Source organism: Rhipicephalus sanguineus, chromosome 10 (assembly GCF_013339695.2).
Source record: "Rhipicephalus sanguineus isolate Rsan-2018 chromosome 10, BIME_Rsan_1.4, whole genome shotgun sequence".
NCBI classification, from domain to species: Eukaryota; Metazoa; Arthropoda; class Arachnida; order Ixodida; family Ixodidae; genus Rhipicephalus; species Rhipicephalus sanguineus.
This window is the reverse complement of record NC_051185.1, coordinates 59014083-59029229: the sequence shown is the minus strand read 5'-3', so window position 1 is coordinate 59029229 and position 15147 is coordinate 59014083. Positions and strand designations below refer to the sequence as shown.

The 15147-nt window shown below is 47.5% G+C and overlaps 1 protein-coding gene across 2 annotated transcripts; it reads right to left on the bottom strand.

Moving 5' to 3' along the window:
* Positions 1-6202: 6202 nt before the first annotated feature.
* Positions 6203-13092, bottom strand: LOC125760106 (uncharacterized). Of its 2 annotated transcripts, XM_049419783.1 has the most exons (3): positions 10859-13092; positions 8196-10234; positions 6203-7719 (listed from the first exon to the last, which is right to left on the bottom strand). In XM_049419783.1, exons 1-2 carry the CDS (start codon positions 11228-11230, stop codon positions 8204-8206), a joined length of 2403 nt encoding a protein of 800 aa, XP_049275740.1. In that variant the 5' UTR covers positions 11231-13092; the 3' UTR covers positions 6203-7719; positions 8196-8203. The 2 variants fall into 2 exon arrangements, with proteins under 2 accessions (XP_049275740.1, XP_049275741.1); XM_049419784.1 differs by having other exon boundaries at positions 6203-10234.
* Positions 13093-15147: the final 2055 nt, after the last annotated feature.

Below are 15147 nucleotides of genomic sequence, written 5' to 3'. Positions count from 1 at the left end.
CCTATGAATCGATCGTGTGCGGCTACGTGGCTGGACACGCTGCACATACAACAGGCCGTGTAGTATCGTATTAAGGGTGGGCAGCCGCTTCGAAGCCGAACATCCAAACAAAGTGCCCAGGCACAATTCAGTCATCAGCGATGGTGGCCTTCTATGACGTGAGGAGTCGCTTGTCAACGTACAGTGTTGTGCACGTGAAGTGACGTTCATGATCAGGCGCAGCTCAACTGCCTTCAACCATCAATTCACCGCGCTACACAACGTCACTCTCTCGATTATGAATGATTTGCTCTCGGCAAGCACTCTGAAAACATCGGGAAAACCCGGTATGCCCATCAAACTTCGCTTACTGGCCTACTCATTGTCCTCCCTTCGATCCAGCTCCCGAACTTGCCCGGTTTGCAGACAGATACCACATAAGAAGTCTGGAGACGCCCCGCATAGACGACCGAGGCACGGCAGCCGATCACCACCGCTAGTAAAAAAAAAACAAGTCCCGCTCATACACTAGGGAACGTTTTCCGATGGCGTGGTTCCCCGGCTGTCGGGCTCATGACCAACGTTGCTCATGACATCAGCCTGGAGTGCGTGCCCGTCCATGCAGGCTTGCGTGCACCCACCTCAGAGGGGGAAATGCCGCGGCCTTCTTAAGTTGTACCTAACTACACCTCGTAGCTCAGCTACTGATACAAGAAAACTATGAACCATATCGAAGAAATAATCTTACACTAAGACGCGCAAGCCTTGACACGGTGAAATTGGACGATTCTGAAGACTAATCTGGTTGCTTCTAGGTTGTTTCTAGGCCTTAGTTAAGTTGCTTGTAGGTCGTTGCTAGGCATTACCTAGGTGATGCTAGGCGTTGATTCTCCGTGCAGAGAGGTTCGAGTAAAACCACAGAAAATCCCAGAGACGACAAGAACGCCCAAACTGCAGAGACAGAACCTCACGCTGAAGCCAAGTGTCCGCACCTCATATTTACGGGCACGTCATCGTTGGCGAAGGCCTTATAGGTCCGGGGTCTTCTCGCAGCCGCCGTTGCCTTTCCCGTTCCCTAGTATTCTCTTGTTGTACGTACTCGTGGCCTCCGGCTCGCCGCCGTCGCTTCGCGGCCATTTGTTGGGCTCTCTTGCCTACTTCATTTTTAGTGGACCAGTGGTTAGTAGTGGGATTTACCCAATTTCTGTGGCACATACACGTTCTTTGATTCGCCAGACAAGAAACGATTTGCTGAACGGCTTCGCTGTTAAAAAATAAGGAAAAGAGCTTACGGTCCATGTCCAATATGCGGTAGATGCGACGAGAGGTGACACCCTCGTTGATGCAGCGGACATATGGCAGCTTGCGGAAGGCAGCTCGCACGCGATGCTTGGCCTCTGACAGCCCTTTGGGATCCTGGTGGTGCCCTTGCCCTTAATGAAGGACCAGTCCTGCGAGAGAATCGCCAGGCGAGCGGTAAGTACACACTCGCGTGTGAGCGATGCCGCAGCTAAAAAAACACGTTTTATTGACTGATTGATCAGTTGAGATTTAACTGGCCACTAGAGAAAATGCAAGTGCAGAGGGCTCTAGACATAACGGAAAGTTTGCCTGGTTTCTACCACATCGCAACAATGCAGAAACCTCTCAAGATCAAGGTCCTCCCTCAAAAGGCTATCGCATCTTTCCTACCACCTTATGTCAATACAACGTTCTGTTCCATCATTTCGTTCCTTGCCTCCTTGCCCATGTTCACCATGTAGGAAGATGAGAAAAAGAGGAAATTTTTAACAACAAAGGCCTGTTCGACAGCATTCTCAATATGCGAGACCCTCTTATCGGTTGTTGCCACAGCCACTTTTGCACAGACCCTCCCGGCAAAGTGCTTGCCTGCCATTCCTTCTTCAAGAACTTCCCAGATCTGCCATTTCTTTGTTGGATCACTTGGTGATAGTAAACTCAGAAAAGTGAACGCCTGTTGCTCCAAGAGTTTATAGTCGGCTACAACTTTATAAGCCTGCGGCATTTCCTCCTCAAAGGCAAATGCACATAAGCCTGCACCAGTGGGCGCGCACTGCGGACTGACATCATAAGCCCGACGTCCGGTGACCCCGCTTTCGGAGAACATTGCCGAGTGCATGAGTGGGACTATTTCTTTAGTCGCGGACGCGATCCGTTGGAGCGCTTCAGCCACCTGGGCGAGGTCTCTCCGGACACAAATGAAGCAACGTGGGAACAATAGGACACGCAAGGACACAGTACAGTTGTAGGTTCGGTCCCTCCCTGCGGCTACTTGGCGCCGTAATTCAGCTTTGAGGCTCTTCCGCTAGATTGCGCGACATACCGGTTTATTACTGCTTTGAATTTAAAAACACAATTTCTACTCACAACGCAAAAAGGATGTTGGAATATGTCACTATATTGCACGGTCTTTTCAGTTTTACCCGAATCTTATCACACGTCCTGGCCAGTTGTCGGTTCCTTTAATCGTTTGAAGTGAGATATCCGCGAACGCAACACTCATGCAGCCTGCACGGTATTGCGTGCCCAGCTGAAATGGAATATTCTCTAAAAATATCTTTAGGAAAACCTCGCTGCACGCAACTTTTTAAGCAAAACTGAACTAAGCTCCACATTTCAGTGCCACAAAAATATGCGCATTCCTAGAGACACAAGACAAGACGCTCACCCGGAAGACATTGGGGCCCTCGCGGTCAAAGCTCTTGCTGCCCTGGTGAATCCAGCGGATGAGGAAAATGCCGCGGGTACGGCTCTCCCATTTCAGGACATTGTCGTAAAATTCGCTGTCCAAGCGGGGAACCAGGAAGTCCCGAACCAGCAGATTGTTTCGGCCGCTTCCCTGGTCCTTCCCAGCACGGCGCTTGCCACCGCCACCGCTCTTGTTTCTGGGGGCGCTCTCGACGGCGCTGTTCTCCGAATTGGCAGCCTTGTGGTCCTTGGATTTAGTCATGACGTCTGTAACGACATCATCATTAACATCAGCCTGACAACGCCACGTTATCCCCTCAAACACCCGACTCTCTGCCTCCGCCTCGCGTGCTTGCCTTCTCTTGTAATCCAGTCCGTTACTCTTAATGACCAGCGGCTATCTTCCCTTCGCACTACATGTCCTGCCCATGTCCATTTCATTCCTTTATTTGGGCTAAGATGTCCTTAACACACACTTGTTCCCTGACCCACTCTGCTCCCTTCTGTAACGACAGCCAGTCATTAAAATCAAGGTCGACAGCAACAAAATTTGACTTTGTCTAATAGCGAGCAGTGTCCATCACTGAAACCATCTTGGGAGGACCCTAGAGTTGGGTAACAGTGTAGTTACTCGTTCGCAGCCATTTAAGAGTGCACAAGCGGACGACGCACGCACCCAGTGTTTGTAGCCTTGACGCATGTCTGAAACACGGCCTTTAAGACGTTTCCGTACTCCGCCTCCCTCCCCCCTCCCCGCCCATCTCGAAGGCTACGATAGGCCTAATAAGCCTCGCACTCCCGTTCATGTCCCTGTCATACACTATTTCCGGCGACTGGTAACAGCAACATTTTCGGCATCATTTATTTTCAAGTGTTTTCGGGGGGGGGGGGGGGGGGGGGGGGCGATGCTTTTGTTTAAGTTCTAAACATCATCTAAGTTTGGAAAAGAATTTCTGTAAATAACACGTGATACCAGAAAACAACCTTCCATTTTTAAAGAATAAAAATTAAGTCGTAGTTGCCAGTTAAGGGCCTCTGTCTAGGCCACACTGAAAATTAATCCCCTGGAGATGCTAAGGCCATGTCCGAGGAACGTTTTACAAGGAAATTTTTCAATCGGTTCTCTATTGGACGCATTCCGAGAACTTAAATAAACCACCTTATTACGCCTCCTGCGTGTAAGATTTACTGCCAGAGCCATTACCCATCCGGTTTGCTGCGGCCCGGCCCCTACAAGCTCTTGAATTTTTTGAAGGGGCAGAAGACAGAGAGAGCACGTCATGTTCATGTCACCAGCACCGCCTCACTTTTCTATTTGTATTTTCGTTCCTGTGCGTACTTTGCTGCATTGGATGAAGAACTGAGGCTGAGATGGCAAAATTACTCCTAAGAAGCAGTTAAATTAATATCACTGATTACTTTGGTAGAAGACGACAGCTCCGTTCCGTGCTGCACATGGACGTCGCGCACGCCATTGCAAAATGGCGGTCGCCGACGGTGGCGGGGTTTACGCCGGCGACTTCTAGGGCTTGTTTTGCACTGAGATGATTCGTTTACGGCCAACTTTTGAAATCGTTTATAGCCATAATAGACCCTCTACTCTAGTTTTCGCTAAAAACCACAAATGTTTGGGCGACCGTGTCATGGCCCCTTTAACACTACGTGGCGGGATGACGTTTGCCGCGCGGATGACAAAACTGCAATACGTATATAAAAAAAAAGCACGCCATCGACTATCGCCACCGAGAGCGAACCGCAATCGCCGACTGATAAGCGCAACGCGTACGACGAGCGGTTTGCTGGCTGCAGCGTTGTGAATCAGCAGTTCTTTTGAAATATATGTGTGCCCAAGTTGCTTGGCTATGCTTGAAAAACACTCAATCTCGAAAGGGCGTGGCTTCGCTTCCTCTAGTCTTTTCAATGTATTTCGTCCTATTGTCGTCGGCACCAGGGGGTTTCCAATAATAATAGTATCTGGGGTTTCACATCCCAAAACCACGATATGATTATGGAGGACGTCGTAGTGGAGGGCACCGGAGATTTCAATTTCTCAGCTCTATGTATTATAGGGAGTTCTACATCAACGGCGATGGTCTTCAATATTAAAGAAAACAGAACAGGCCAACGCGGGCAATGTTAATACTGTGGCTTACGTTGGTTGAGCGCGTCAAGGGGCGTTATTTATAGCACTCATATATCACAAGAAACACATAATTACCTCATGCGCAGAAAATCCTTTTCTTTATGAAGAAGAGCTATTAAAGGAGTGCTAACGCACTGATAACCAATCTTATCAATCAAGTCAGCTTCTATGATTTCACGCGTGACCTCTTCCCGTCCTTTTTTGCGCTGTTATTTTACGATCTTGAACAACCAACTAGCCCGATGTACCGGTATTCTGACATTGCTAAAATTGGAACGTGTCGTTATATTAACGTTACGCTTGAAATTGTATCAAAATATAGTGCCGAATAATCCTAGTGAAATAAAGTGAGCAATTTAAAGCTCACACCAAGCTACTTTTTTTTACAAATTTTACACCGCCGACAGCAGGTTATATGTAGATAAAAGGAATATAGAGAAATGCTCCTAGACGAATTTTTATAGACCAGCGAGCATAATACAGACATATCTAACTGCAACTTTCGCGCACAAGTGCAACACGTGTGGCACTTTCCATGTCAGTCTTCAAATTCACAGTACGAATATTGCGCTTCAAATATTCAAGTATAAATTTCCACGCATGCACATAATTAAGTTTCTTGCACAGGAAACCGCATCCAAAAGAGATACATAGGCGTTTAACAAGTGGTGATTCAGTATTGCAGTGTGGTCAGAAAACACTGCCGATCGGTAGTCGAGGCTCCTAACAACACGCGTGCCAAAACAGCTAAAACCGGACATTCAAAAATCAACAAAAACAAAGACTTCGGTTCTTGGTATTTGTTGATTTTTTAGTGTTCGGTTTTAGTCCTTTTTAATCAGTTTTGCACCGACCGCCAAGTCATGGTCCTTTTTTGCCATTCTAAATGCGAAACATTTCTTAGCGAACCCAAGGCGCTACACATCTATCTATCCAGCCGCAACGTCTGTGTGCTCTCGTGGTCGCCTCCTTAGCTTGCTGGAGACCAAAATTGGTATGGGAGGGCAATAGGGTTTGACGAGTATGACTGTCTGGTCACGACATGAATAACGTGATAATCCTGTCGGGTACGTCGTCAAACCCTTTCCTCCAGACAAACTGACATGCGCCACAGGTGATAGACAGTTCCAGCAACGGCCAGAACAGACATTGGTCATTTAAATGCGAGAGCGTAAAGAAAAACCGACATCGATAGCGTTGACCCAGCGACTGCAAGGAATTAAAATCAGGATCCCAGCAAGGATCGAACCCACGCATTGTGCGTGGCGGTCAGGTATTCTCCCACAGAGGCACGCCACGTGTTGAAACTGCTTTGGAAAACGATGCTATGCAGGCGCAACGTCACTTGTGGTTGCAGTGCTGGCTTTAAGGTGACGGTACCGCCGTCGCCATCTTGCGAGTAGTTTCTGCTTGATCCACCAGAAGACGCCACTAAGTCACGTTTGGAAAAAAGGGAGGAAAATGCACTCTCCGCCGTCGTAGCATGCAGTGGCGAAGAGCCTGTTCCTGCTGGAACTAATCCATTCTTTTCGGGGGTGCCGCTGCTCCCATATCTCCTTTGAAACGTTTCAAATGTGCGTGACGCCCTCCCGCCCCCCCCCCCCGCTCCCCAATAACAACAACACCAACAAAAAAAGGCACGGACCCGAGAGCCTTTGTACTCCCGTGCAACTGTCCAGAAAAGAGGTGCCTCTCTCTCTCTCCTGGTAACGTATAACTATTTACAATAGAACGGTTAGGCGCTGAACTGCGCTGCCGCAAGGGTTGCTGGAAATAATGGTTTGGTTTCTGAACAGACTCTTTCTCTCCCTCGCTAAAAAAGAGTAGAAAGAAAAAGAGTAGGAAAAGAGTAGTTCTCGAGGAAGTTCTTCAGTGCCCCTGAATACCGGCAGTGTTGGGTCGCGTGGAACAACGCCGACCTTGTGCACGTGCATAGTAATTATAGATTTCTCCACCGTCAGCAGCTTTGGTTCGACTGTGAATGTAGTGTGGGTGTCGCGCATGGTCCGCTTGATACTTATGTCGCTACATTCAGAAGCTACCCAGAAAGCTCCTTTCCACTACTTCCTGGCTATCATTACACAAAGCCCCTTTTCCGTGCCTTGCAGTGAGCCAAAAATGGTGATTTTGTATGCATGAACGACAGAAGGGCTTTGCCTTTTTGCTAGCTAGAACACTATGAGCCTCATGCATCCCAAAACAGATGTATGGGGCGCAGGTGGCTATCAGTGGCGCCTCTATAGGCGGTGCACAAGGCGTATACACGAATGCGCTGCTCAGCTTTAGCGAAACATATGAGAGACAATTTTTTCATCTATAAAACGAGTCCCCCTAGCACCGCAACGAAGAGCGCAAGTCGTAACACAGATGCGAATTGCGTCCTTTTGGGAGTATTGAATAATAAAATGCGTAAGGGCTCTTTCTCAGCGAAACCCAACCTATCTGTATAGACCTAGAGTCGACACCCGAAAACTAGTTCAGCTTTTCCAAGAGGCTGTCCAATAAGGCACACGGAAGCGATTGTTCCTGTACTAAAATTATAATTTCATCCCGCAGGTTGACTGCTAATGGCAAAGTCGGGCAACATTGGGTAATGTGCATTATTTTCAGCTGTCTAGATAGCAGCAACGTAAAGTAAGAGATAAATAAAACAGAACACAGAGAGAGACGGCAGTTGAACGAAGAACGCATTCAGTGCGAAATCTCCACCGAAGCATCGAGAAGGTTGGTCCTGACAAGGACCGTTCTTTTTCTGGCTTTCTTGCTTCTGCTAGAGGTGGTGGATATCGCCGCATCCTTTTTCGCCGTCTTAGGAAACGGCACACTGCCCTGCACGGTTGTAACACCGGGCACGAGTGTCTTGCGTTGGCGTCTGCTGCTCCTATTCCCTGTAAACACACAAACATGATACGAACTGCTGAAATAATGCTTTTTTCTAGAATGGGCTTATATTTCGATGTTGTTAGAATCACTGCATAAATATAGTGCAGTGGTTGTACCATCAGTTCCGCGACATTTCTCACAATATGCTTCAAATAAATTACAACATGACAGGCACAGAGAGAGCTACTTTTTTAGGAGCTCAGATAAAACGTTAAAAAAAATGTCTTTAGGAACGGTGTTTCTCGGGCATCAATACAAATTGCTCCGTGCTATGAACAGCGACGAGTTAGGCTGGTCTAGAAAGTGAATTTGTTTCAGTGCTATCACAGCAAGTTGATCCCAAACAAATCACACTCGGAATAGCTGACACAAGGAAACGCAGCGACACGGAAAGATAGTTACCACTCATATTTTGATAAGGCGCGAAGGGAAGATCACCGCTTATATTCCGCTTTATACCGTTGCAAGCTCAGTTACTTACAGGCATATTTAGTCCTTCTTGTACTTGGCTCTTTTGGCCTTCGGTGCTTCTCCATTCTTCGTTTTCTCCTTAGCCTCAATGGCAAGTCTGTTCCACTCCGGACGGCGCACGTCCATGGACCGAGCAAGTCTGGAGTCTACAATCTCTGGAAGGATGCAGTCCTTGTAGAAGCGCGAAAGAAATGGTTCCATTTTCGCTATCCAGAAAGAATCATCCCTGCGTATTTCCTGCACGTGTATACCTTTTGTGGTGTACACTACAAAGTCACAGATAATCCGCCCGGTGATGTGCAGCTGGCCCTGCACTTGATAAAAATAGCTGTGCGACCTAGAGAGAACCGGAGCGCCATCTCTTTGTTTTTTCTCCGAGAAGTTTCTTGCTGCTTCCAGTGGTTCATGTTCCTTGTACTTCAACGGGCATTTGACTTCCACAATTCGGTCTGTTCCAACCAGCCCATCCGGGGTAGCTGCCAAAAACCCGTGTTTCAGGTCAATAAAAAGCCCACATGGCTGAACAACCGTTTCTTTTTCTGTTGCATACAGTTGGAGTGCAACACTTTCGTGTTGCTTCCCGTGCTCTGTTGCGGCGGTTGTGAAGCCTTTGGGTTGAAGGAGCCGCTTCACCAGCGCATCACAAGGAGTGCTGTCTTTCCTTGTGCAGACAGCATGAAAATTGGAGGCGGTGAGGCGGAGCCTTCTTTGCTCGTGCCATTCGGGACTGCTGGCTTGCCCACGCGTCTCTTCTTCGATGCTTGCTCGCTTGCTGTCATCCACCTGTAGGTCCTGCAGCTGCCTTTCTGTGTTCGCAGACAATACGGCAGCCGACATGTCTGGCTTTTGACAACTTGGTCCATAATGGGGTGCCGAATTGCTGGCTGCGTGATTGCCGTATCTGCGCTCACGGTGGCCGCTCTCCTCAAATAGCCGCCTTTTGCGTGACATCGTCTGCCTTTTCATTTCGAATCTCCTCTGCGTGTATTTCTTTAGGGTTGCAGCTGGGCTTGTGCAAGTGACAGCTTTGCTTGCTTTCACGTGCCATTCAAGTCCCAGTTGAAAATGAAGCCCCGCACCATGACAGCGATGCTCATAGGAGCCCTTCTGGCAACGATTTATCTGTTTTCCTCCAGAAAATTTAGCCACAAGGGACATAATGGCTTCAGCAAGATTGCTCGTGTCATCTGTGATGAGACGGTCTGCTTTGTCCGCAATCATGTTGGCTGCAGACATCAGCTTCACTTGTTGTATTTTAGGAACTGCTTGATACACGTTATCTGCCTTGCTTCCATTGCAAAAGTTGCTTTTGCAGCCATCGTGACTTCCAAAAACATGTAGCGGCCCATTCCTGAGGTCTGAAGCTAGCTCTTGAATGAGTCGTGATTTTTCTTTTTTGAGGTCTTCTGTGCTGCCATTGCAATCGCGCAGAATTTTGGCGTAGTGGCTCACAGCCTTGCGAGCTCCATTCTTGATTCGCTTGACTCTAGGGGCCGACAGCAACGAGCGAGTGCCCTTGCTTTCCTTAGCGATGCTATAAAGTCGAGAAGTATAGCACTTGACCACATGATTGGCGCACTCGTTTTTCTTTATGAAACGGCCATATTCTACTTTAGTCTGAAGCTGGTAGTATACTGACGAGTCTCCGTCGCCAATGAAAGTGCGATACTGCACACCATGCATTTCAGTGCTTCTTTGGAACCCTTCCACAAGAATATCGGCCTCCATGGCGCCAGAGCTTTGATCCCAGTTTCTGTAGCATGTGTGCTCTTTCGTCTGGCCTTTCTTGGAATAATATTCGCAAGTGCTGCACAGCTTGTTTCTCACGCCCAAGTAAAGCAGCTTTTGCGTGCGCTTTCCTACGATGACAGCCAGACCTGAGTTGGCAGAGTACCTGTGGCCGTGACTCCTGTGGGACCAACCGCCATCCACAACTACGGTGATCCATGGGGTACTGCCATCCTCGCAGAAGTCTCCTGCAGCCTCTGCGAGCCTTTTCTCTTGTTCGCCAGCCTCAGTCATTTCCTTCAGGAGGGCTACCTTCCACAACTGAAAAACAAGAAAAAAAGACGGCAGAGCTTTCAGCTATGTCTCAAGTTACCTCTGGCGGCTACATTCGCCTCTAAGCACCACATTTTGCAGGGTACTAAAAAATTGCTACAGTGTTGTCATTTCAATGAAAATTGCTCTTTCGTAAGTGGTGCCCTAGCAGCCGCGAATAGTATTGAAGCGCAAAATGACATCGACTCCCTAACCGAGTGCATGAAACGGAAGCTTACTCACGATTCGTTTGATCGAGACAAACCATCCCTGAAAGCTTTCAAAGGCGCCGACTAATATGAATGAAGATATATTTGCGGTGACGCACCTAAATATTTCTTCATCTTGTCGGCGTCTTTCGAAGTTTTTACCGCTGCACAAGTACTGTATCTATGCGAGACTATCCTCCTCACACCGCTTTTCCCCGTTTTCTGCGTGGATATTTGAATGGGTCTACGCAGGTATTCTCCTGAACAGCACTGTAGCCACCTTACAGAATTCAGCAAGTGGTTCACTCAAAAGTATAGAGGAAAGGTTGCGTTTCTAAGGCACCTTGTGAATTAAAATACTCGGATACTGGGTGATTCATCGATGTCTTGATGTATATACAGTATAGCAAAATGTGTCTCTTACCTTGCCAATGCTTTCCTCTCGCCGCAGGAACGATGCCTTGCTCATTGCAGGAATTTCCATGACGGACATTGCCTCTTCTAGGTGCGAGTGTCCAGAACCTATGCTCATAAAACCCCACACTGCAGCATCATTGACGCCTAGTGCCGTCTTTTCTGTTAGGGGTGTTGGCTCCGCTACAGGATCAGTGGTGACCTTCCTGTTTTCGGCGCATCCATTGCACTTGAATGTATATTCTGACCAGAAGCCTACTCTACGCTCTGTCTGCAGTTCAAAGAACCCACCATATGGACTGGCGCAGCGATGGTTGCCGAGTTCTTGTATGGCCTTTATAAAATGAAAAACTGAGACAACTCTTCTTCCAGAGATGTTCATGCATGGCGACGAAGTTTCATTCGAAGCATTTGAAAAGCAGAGATTTGGCAAGTGCTCGTCCACCCCTAGGCCGTCCCAGTAGTCTGCAGCAACCTCATCACAGACGTCAGCAGTCACTTCCGTACGAGGAATGGTATCCTCATTTGCAGTTTTGTCGCTGTTTGGGCTCTCAAAAATGGATTGTGGCCTCTCTCTGTAAAAATGAAATAACAAACCTTTCGATACTCAGGATAGAAAATAAGATCAGCATTTTCATTGTTGCGTAAGCGCGTCATCGTGCTTGTTTCCATTATCGTACAGGAATAAAACTTTTGTAAACTAATTTGTCGAAGTGAAGTGAGAGCAAAAAAAAAAAAAGGGCTCACTGTGCCCGTGCCATGCATGATATGAGCAGTATATGACATACCACTGCGAGAAAGGTACGAAAGAATGCAAGGCTTACCTTTTCGTTCGCAAGGTGTTGAGATGTTTTCTGCGTTTTGCCGATAGTACCGTTGGCTTTCGCGAAAGGACCTTTCTCAGCTTCCCCATGATATGGAAGCGCAGTTTGACTGCAGGGCTCGAAGGCGCCAAATCACGCAATGCCGCAGTATCTCGCAGGACGCACGTCAAACACAAGTGAAACACAGCGTTGAAAGCCGCAAAACTCACAAGCGAGCTACCACTCAACCAGACTGGCTGAGTCGACGTCGAAGTGGTGGTGATGAGTGTGGAGAACAGACGCTTATTTATGCAGCCCTTGAGGGAGCATGGCGTAGCGTCTCGGAAGTCCCGATTGGAGCACAAACACTAATAAATATATGGATGGAGAGGGAGACACTTCGTTTCGTCTGATTTGTAAATGGATTTGTGTCTCCAGTTTGAAAGAGGTCAGAATAGTGACACCCCCGCCGACACTGTTCCCACTCTCAAGAACTTGTTTTGTTCGCGAATTCGATCCTTCTCTAGAATCCTGCACTCCCAGGAATCCCGGTAGCTTTTTCAGCTTATCCCTTTCTCACAGACTGGAGAAGGCTGCAGGTGCCGAATAGACTTCAGCATGGAGCGGAATTCCCCATCTTTTCGTCCATGTGCTTGTATACTTGTGAAGGATAGAGTTTTTATAATCTAGTTCAGATAAATTCAAAACAGTCGCAGTTCCGTTTTTTCACATTAGTATTCGTAGTAGTGATATATCGATGCTTGTATAATGCACCCCTTTATTGTGTATCGCTTAGCACAAGTGCGTCCCACGTAGAACAGAAATCCGTGCTTCATTTGCAACCACCGCCTAAGCAACTAAATTGTTTTATTCACAAGCGAACACGTGAAGCAAGCAATGCAACTCAAAGAACACTGCTTACATGTGACTGTATACTTTGTAGATAAGTGATTGTCACTCAGTGAAATAATGAAGATACGTATATGCGTATATATAAATTCTTTACTGTATGGGTTTATTTCAGCACTTTATAGCTATCTCTCAATCGGCCATGTCTATTTGTTTGGTTGCTTCCCCAAGTATACTCCACTCATACAACTATCACGCAAACAGCAGCACTTTCCTGGTGTGCTTCGGAAATAACTTTTATGGAAATGAATTTAGAGCGAACCTTGAACAAGAACTCTAATAATACCATATTCGATTAGATTTCTAATCGAAAAAGGAGGTATTTAATTAAGTGGATTTGCCTTTGGCAGTATTCGATTCAATGTGAAAAGTTAATATTCGCGCTCCCCTACAAAATAAACAGCACAGTACACATGGTTGGGAAAGTTTAGAGGCCTCATCTAGCGCGAAAAGTGCCCGTCGCCATCTACGTGAGTGCTACAAAAAAAAAAAATCGTTGGTTGACGTCACCTTATGACGTCACAGATCACCAAAATTTTTGTCATGACGTCATCACGTGACATCGCCGCTTGGTCAAAGGTGGGCAGATCCCCGAGGAACTGACAAACCGCGTGAGGTGCAGAAAGCTTTCGGGGAGGGGATCAATGCAGTCGACTGAAAAGAAAAAGAAGGCGGCTTTGGCGTTCGAATCCTCTTAGTCAAATGCACAAGGGACCTTGCGAGTTTTATTGGGGTAAATATTTCGCACACACCCTGCGCACTTGAAGGGCTTGTGACGGCGCACCTGTCAGAACCTGATCAGTTCGCGCACATGGCACTGCAGATCTTCTCATTCGTTTCAGAGCCGCAGCACAGTGGTGTGGTAAACGAAGCGATCACACAAAACGGTCGTTGTAGGAAATTCGCACGCGCTCACCGATGCGAGCACTCATAGCGCCAGCATATGTGATGACCATCGCGAAAAAAGAAGGCTGTTCGAAAACAGCCTTTTTTTTTCACGTTTCGCCGACAGACATTTTTGGGATGCGACAGAAGCCCCAGAGCATGCAACTTAGCGCAAGGGTTTGAAAAAGGGCGCCCGCGGCTTCGCACGGAATAAATTTTTGTTACTTTGCTAAATAGTACTCGCAAGCTGCAGAGACGGCACTGGTCTCAACCATTCTTTTTTTCTTGAGGCACCCCATGCGGTCACTATGAATTGAAACTTCACCGTGGCTCGAAAATTCTCTATTTCAGAATCGGCGTCCAGATTTTAGACATTGTGGAAGTCATTAGTGATGTGTTTTTTTTTTTTTTTTCGAAACCTGACGTCAAAACCCTTTCATAAATGACCCATTTGTAGGATACTGGAAAGGCGTTCTTTCAATGACAACGTTAGGTGACATTTTGTTCAAATTCGCTGTGCCCCCCCCCCTCTCTATATTTTTACCATCTTCAGTGTCTCGGCACTTGTGGGACTAAATTTCGTGATTGCAGCACGCTAGCTGATTGAGACCCCTGGCCTAGCGAGTGGAAGCTGCAAAATTGGTCCCGGCACCGCATTTGTCATTTGGGGGACGGGGGATAGGCGGCTCACACATATGCCTAGGTCCATCGGAGGGGCACGCTTGAGCGCGCCTATGTTTTGTGCGAACGCCTCATTTACTAGATGTCTAGCGGCCGATGCCAGCGATACTGAGACGGTAAATGAGCTACGTCGCGCGCTCTGGTCAGTGAAGGGTGCCTAGAAAATAAGACATCACATGATCTACATGAGAAAAAGGATTATCTGCTAAATTTAGTTTTGCTATAGGTTGTTATAAAGTGTGCGCGTGTTGTCTATTTCGCGCAGTCCAAGCTTTATTCCTGTGTTTCCAAACTTCAGTAGGCGTCGGGACGCGTTACGTTTGTTTTGCTGCGCGCGCTGGGAACGCTAGAGTTCACGCAGCCATCCGCACTTTTCGCTGCAGTCGGGGAAATATGGCTCGCTAACTAACGGCTTGCAAAAGAGTTACTGCGCATATGCGAGTAAGCTTGTTTTCCACACGAAAGCCTCAACCACAGATTAGCAGACGAATAATTTTTTTTCCCATTTACCACTAATCCCTGTCTTTCCTTTCTTTCGTTTTCTCCTTTCTCTCAGTGGAAGAGGAAACTTACAATGAGGCGTGACATTCCTGAAGTACGTTTTGAGAAGTCTTGGTGCTGATCCTGCCCCTTCGTATGAATGTGGAGTGGTGAACACGTTTAGAGCGAGAAAAGCAGTCAGGGAAGCAGAAGTTTTACAGGTGTTTGCAAAGTGGGCGCCAGGTGCAACACCCTCTACGACGGAGTTGCCTTGTCGGCGCTTTCGGGAAACGGGAGACAGCATGAACGAATGGATTCGCAGCGCGCCGTTGAGTACACAACGAGCGCGTAGCAATGGGCATTTCTGAGAACGCGGCATCCGCTCCCGTCGTAGTGTGGTGACGTCAAGAGGCCTCAGCTAGTCTAGAGGGTATTGGCCAGGGGTCGCTCACTATTTTGCAAAGGCCAACATAAAAAAAAAAGAAAAAAAGAAAGATTTTTTTGTCGAGCCAGGTGGCACACTTGTCACCACCCCATTATA